The 6,613-nt window shown below is 35.8% G+C and overlaps 1 protein-coding gene across 3 annotated transcripts in view; it reads right to left on the bottom strand.

Moving 5' to 3' along the window:
• Positions 1 to 1,362: 1,362 nt before the first annotated feature.
• Positions 1,363 to 6,613, bottom strand: part of ikzf2 (IKAROS family zinc finger 2) — a 26,519-nt gene continuing 21,268 nt past the window's right edge. For all 3 annotated transcript variants that reach the window (XM_008403855.2, XM_008403848.2, XM_008403845.2), the window contains exons 7-8: positions 6,246 to 6,371; positions 1,363 to 5,346 (exon numbers count right to left, since the gene is read on the bottom strand). In XM_008403855.2, the coding sequence (XP_008402077.1) occupies positions 4,538 to 5,346; positions 6,246 to 6,371 (935 nt within the window). In that variant the 3' untranslated portion in view covers positions 1,363 to 4,537. The remainder of the gene's footprint in view (positions 5,347 to 6,245; positions 6,372 to 6,613) is intronic.

Raw genomic sequence — 6,613 nt, 5'->3', positions numbered from 1 at the left:
TGTCTGTGGTTTGTAGCACTGCGTGTGTGTGTGTGTGTGTGCGTGTGTGTGTGTGTATACACACTCAGCATACGGTTTGGATCTAATCAGCGGCTGACTCTGTCTATGCTACTGTTTCAAAATAAACATGGCAGATAAACTGGCTGGTTTACCATGAAATGAGCTATAAAGTTCTCAAAGGTTATGGTGGTCTAAACTTTGGGTGTTCTTCTAAGTAGATGGCTATAACCATGCGGTTTAGATGCAAGGGTCCATTGGGAAATACCAAAAACAAGCAACATGCATAATGATCAGTTGACAAGATGGCAGTCAGATGTTACAGATGAGCCAGACAAAACAATTAGTGATCAGCTGTAAATTTTTCAAAGTGCTTGCTGGACTCTGTTGCTGAAGATCTCTGCCAGGTTTTCTCATAATCTTCATAATAATCTTCATGAAAAACCTTGGCTCCTATGTGTCAATCTGAAAACGTTGTGCACCTGTATTCAGGTTGTTTTTATTAAATGTAATTCTCCAAGCAATGCAAATATCTAAATGAATCAGAATGAAGCTCTATAAACTCATAAAGAGCATATGTAGTTAATAAATTCAAGCAATTAATAAGCTACAGACTTATGCGCAAGTATACAGGAAGGGGAAATGATATATTCTTTTTGCTTTATGGATGTACTGATAACTGAATCAAGGCCTATTTGCATTTTTTTTTTCAGTCACAGCATATTTTACTCAGGTTATATGCGAATACATAAGTAATCAGGGCTTAATTTTGTTAAATCTTATGTTTGAGGAGGCATTTATACATGTATTATTATTATTATTATTATTATTTTAAAGTATTTTTTTTTATTAAAGTGCAGACCGTTGTATGCATATTATTTATGGAATGCAAAAAATAAAATAGAAATAAAAAATAAATAAGGTTATTGAAAATGGGGATCGAGACTAAGGTGCAATCTCTGAAATAATTTACATCCTCTCCTCAAAACCATGACATTTTTTGAACTGTAGACATCAAACAGAACTCTACTCAAATATCCAAAATACAGGAAATACTTTACCAGTTGCGAAGTACAATAACTTCATGTTGGGTGTGCATTGCAAAAGCCAGTGGATGATATAAAATGGATATAAGGTCAGCTTATATTCAGTTCCTGTTTGGGCCAAAAAACACCAAAAAAAAAAAATTACATTCAGAAAAATCTACAGAAATTATGGAGATACACATTTCCCAAAATGCTGTTTTTTTGTCTTTTGTTTTCAATGCAAAAAAGTAGCTTAAAATGTACATTTTAACTTCAAAAGAGGAAATTTTATGAACTGTAGAACAGACAATGTAATCTTTTCCAAAATTCACAACACAAGTGAAGCAGTAAAACCATTTCTTTAATTAAGGGAAATCATGCCTTAAAATGTACACTGCAATGTTCACAGCTGTGTGTCTTCATATAGTCAATGATGTAAAGTAAAAATAAAGACAATGAGGATAAAAAAAGAGCATAGAAAGAAAATACAGGGCTGAACAACTTCCTTCACCACTTTGAGTGTTAAGAGGCATCAGAGAAACTGAAATCTCTGTGCATCTTTCTCGATAAATAAACTACATAAAAAATACAAGGCCTATTCTAATTCCTGAGAGCCCTTACATTAGAAAGTCTGTCAATATGAAAACTCATCAGTCGGCACACGTTCCTGAATAATTTCAATATTCAGAGCCAATATCATTATTATGCGCCCAGAACCACTCCTTGTACAATCTTGTAAACATTTGTTAAACTTCAAAACCATACAAAGTTCACAAAACTATTTGTATTAACATTTCAGCAGAAAAATAGACATTTACTAGGCTCGTCATCAAAACTTACAAAAAGCACAACATGTAGCATTAGCAATGATTAGAATTTTCAAGTAAAGTCCTCAGGTACTCAGAGGGTGAAAGAAGACTTTTTTCTTTGTTCTGTTTATATGGCTGCTTGGATAAGACAGACAGGTAGAGTTGTATTATACCTACAAATTGAGCTTAAAAAACATAAAGAAAATGCAATTAGCAATACATTAAAAGCTTGTTGTTTTTTTTTTTCCAGATTAACCCCTTTCTAAAACATAAACATTTGCAGAAATTAAATATATACAGTGGTAAATAGACAAAATAATGAAAAGATTTAATATAAAAGTTGCGAGGTGTAAACAATTTCCAATACCAAAACCTTACCATGAGTATGCTAAGAGGCAACATGTAAATTAGAAATAACCTGCCTTTTGATTTTATGAATCCAGGAAACCTACAGGATTGTTTAAAAAAAAAAAAGTTGTGTGAAACAAATAATGCTTATATCTTGAAGAACTTCTTATATATAAAAAAAACAACAACAAAGAGGCATATTCATAAGATATCAGAAAAACACACAAAGTTTTGCCTTTTTTATGCTGCTCCATGATTGTTCTAATAAACTGCATTGTTTTCTGTTATGCCTGCATTAAAATAGCATTGCCTAGACATACATAAAGTGCATGACCATGGTCTACTGTACTGAGCTCAGTGTTGAGAAGCAAAGAAACGACCAGCTCTTTAACCCAAATTTGCTGTGCTTCAATGAACTACAGTAAAAAAGTTTGTAACTGGCCTTAACATCATTTTAATACATATTTCTTAGCTGATGAAGGGTATAAAAGTTGATATGCTGCAGTTTTTGGAAGTTCCTTTAGATTTGTACTATTGTACGTAGGGAAACCACACTCTGTTCATTTATCCCCTAGCTCATACTGCTCCTTTCTTGATCTTTGCTGTTAAAGGTCATACATGATTGTAATGGCATATAGCAAGTGAGCAAAGCAAGATTCAAAGTGAAGGAAACTAACATACATTAGTGTGTACTTGCTTGTTTGTGAGATGAGGGTTGAAGAGGAGAAGATAAAAGAGCAGCCCCATTACGGAAAGATAGGCCTAATAAAACCGCAGACGAAAACCAACGCAGCGCAACACTTTAGCTCCAGCATCAGTAAACCGTTTCTCTGCAATGGTGATAATGCGCGAAAATGACAAACAGTGCAACATGCATGTGTCTACTACCATGCAACAAAAATACACATTTTATGGAAACTAAATCATATAGTTTCATGTTTAAATCCAAAATGATTAAAAAGTGAGGTACATCAGAAAGGGTGTCTGTATCTTTGTAATGTATCTTTGTTGCCCAATGGTTTAAATCCCTGTCTTACGAGCAAATAGGTAAGTGGCCTTTGCATTTAATTTACTAGCATGTTCAAAAGTAATTTCCCTGCATGCAATAAACTGTAATGTGCTTATTAGTAAGCCATGTTACATTCATATAAAACATTTGATATTAAGTTTAATTTGATCTTAAAATATCTGGTGTCAAATGTTTAGACATTGATGTAAAGTCTAAACAGTAAACTTGTTCCAAGGCACCCTGTCTTGGAACAAGACCATGAATTCCTTGACAATTGGATTTGCACATCAAAAACCAATATTGTAAAAAAAAAAAAAAAAAAAAAATGTTTTAAAATGCAAAGTATTGAATTGAAATACAAGCTGTTTGTCATAAAGGTTTAAACTGAAATAAAAACTTGGTATTGGTGTGTAAAGAAGAACAGGACCTCCCAATAGGACGATTAAAAATATGGTGCCTCCACAGGAATATCAACAATTTAGTCAAGCTTTTATTTTAAAGGTCAACTAAATTTCTTCCTATCTATTTTAAACCATGTAAAATAGTAATAATAACAATAATAATAATAACTCTCATTTTAATATATTTTGAATCAAAAAAATTGCACTTGTTTGTTGGTTTTTGTCGTTAAGAAGCACATCCAGTTACCAAAGGATCCATGGATTAATTCAGATTGACACTGATGTACATGTATAATAGAATATCCTTTTGAAATCTGTAGTATAATTTAGAAAACATTACATTTTCACTTCTAAAACGCATTCGATTGTAAAACTAGTTTGACATTGTGTGGCCACTGTGTTGCCAGTGGAACTGACATGTCTCCTCTCATCTTAATTTAATTAAATTACACCTTTATCTTTTTGTTCATCCTCAATTTCAACAGTCAATTCAGTAATGCACTGGTGAGATTGTTCTAAGCTACTTTCCGTTTTCTCTTACATTTAATTGAGCCTTCACGGTACATGACTATGTTGCAGCCGAACAAAGTTTAAAACTCAAAAGCTCCAAGAAAGATAATTCCATGTAAAATTAAAATGAAAAACCGGCTAAAAGCTGGCAGCTGCTCTCATAAACAATTCATTGGTTAGAAAAGAGGAAAAAAAAACAAAAAAAAACTTCTTTGTTCTAAGTTACTTAAATAAGTACAAAATATGTCTTTGGCCCATACCTTCATGTGATTGTTCAACAGCTCCAATTTACAACCAGTAGCTTAAAAAGTAGTCTTTGATTGTGCTACACTTGCCTACAGTGCCACTGTTATATGCACTTTCACAGGGAAGGGATGGATAGCAGGTTAATGCTCGTCTTATTCCCAAGGCTTCCCGCTTGCTTCCGTTTTGTCCCTTTTAATGGAAAGTGTGCTCCCCTCGAACTATGTGCGAAGAGAACTCGTAGCGGTCTTTGCTTCGGTGACCACAGATGTTGCACTCCAGGGGATCCCTGTAACCGTGGCAACCCATGTGGATGGTGTACATGACGTGGTCCAGAAAGAGCAGTCGACAGTGCTCACACTGAAAGGCTCGCAGCTCGTGGCCGTCTCGAGCGAACACCCGCACCCCTTCATGGCCCACTGGCCGCTCTGTTACCACACGCATCATCCCTGCTCCCACTCCTGTCCCACTCCTGGGTGACGCATCAATAACTCGCTCACCAGAGCCCACAGCTGGACTGGCTCGTGACCTGAGGCCTGCAGGTGCGCTGGTGTTCAGGTACCCCTGCCTTTCCTGAGGGCTGCTTCGAGCCGAGTCAGCCGAGTCAACGCCGCTGTTGCTTGCTGATTCCTCCTGTGATGCCTGAGGTTGCTTGTTCTGCCGAGTTAAGGAAGTAGGGCCATTCGAAGTTGGGTGGCTGGGGAACTCTTGGGATTGGGGTGGATGTGGTGGAAGTGTTTCGCAGTTTCCTGGACGCTCTGGTTGCTGGCTAAATGGTAGAACATGGTGATAAAGGGGATTGACAATGGGAACAACCTCAGCCATAGATACAGATGGACCTGGATGGTGGAGTATTGGACGGAGGGTGTCTGATCCCAAGTACGTCATGGCATTGTTGATAGCCTGGTCCATCATGTGGGATGGTATCAATTCAGGATGATTTTCATATTTCAAGCGCATCTCATGATAGCCTATATCAGGGTAGCTGTAGCGAAGCTTTTCTCCTGCAAATAAATACATAATTTAAAATTAACTTTAACAATAACTGACACATGCAGAAGAAAAACACATAAATTAAGGGAAAGCTTTCCCATAAATGACAATCTGGAAAGCCAAACAGTTAGAAAAAATCTGAGTATGGTTTTATATTTCCTTTCTAGACCATCGAACCTGCGTTATGCTGCTATTTCACCTCTTGTTTTTCACATTTTGTGCTATATGTTGTCGTCTAATGGGGTGGAAAGCCCCATCCTTCTTCTATTGCACTGTTTAACCCCTCCAGAACAGGGATGCGGTAAGCTGTTTTCACTTGATAAGAACAATGTTATAAGTTACAGGTGTATCTAACCACAGAGTGAAAAACATTTCCTTGCCTTTGAGCCCTTTGCTTGCTCTAGCTTGCTCAATCTCTTCCTCTAATAGTGGGGCAAATAAAAAGAAAACGAAAAAAGAAAACATCTCGTATAGATAGGGCTCATAGTTGCTGTGTGTTATAAGGATATGATGCGAAACAAAAACTGGGAGGGAAAGAAATATGTATATATTAAGATTATATTGTTACTACCTTGTTTACCAACAGTGAAATTAGCTGAATAAGAATAAGACTTATTTAAATACATTGCAATAATTCTGACAAACAAAAGCTTAACTGAGTGTGCACTTAAACAACAACAATTAAAAAAACTATTTAACATCCCAATTTTAATGTTTGTATTTCAACAGTAAAAACGTCTAATGTGTCACTTCAACTACTCTTGAAGTGAAAAAAAAAAAAAAAATGTCCTGCAAGTTGATAGCAGATAATGAAATGCAAAAAGGTTGACATTTATAAAACAGTTCCTCTAAAATAAGCACCACACACAAATCAAGCTGCTGATATCTGACCTACATACGAAATACCCACCCACAAATTTCTGAGGTGTAGTGCTCTTCCTCTTGCCAACGTTAGTGGGCAGTCTTTCAATGACAGGTGGCCGATCGAAGGCTGGCATGCTGCCGGCCTCAGCCATGCCCCCTTTTGGAACTTCACCTAAAAATTTCAGAGGGAAGGGATTAAACAGAGGGACGTTTTGAGTGTGAAATAACTAGATCACCAAATACTTTAAGTATTTAGACAAAAATACACAACTATTTAACAACTTTTCTAATTTTATTTTAAAAAATCCAATTTGTTTGATGGATAAAATAATTCACAATTTAAGAAAGTTCATTTAAAAAATCTTTAATTTTCATTTTCATTTACAAACTTTTCAGCAAGTTATAATTTATATA

This window comes from Poecilia reticulata, linkage group LG2 (assembly GCF_000633615.1).
Source record: "Poecilia reticulata strain Guanapo linkage group LG2, Guppy_female_1.0+MT, whole genome shotgun sequence".
Taxonomy (NCBI): Eukaryota; Metazoa; Chordata; class Actinopteri; order Cyprinodontiformes; family Poeciliidae; genus Poecilia; species Poecilia reticulata.
This window is presented reverse-complemented; position numbering and strand designations above follow the sequence as displayed.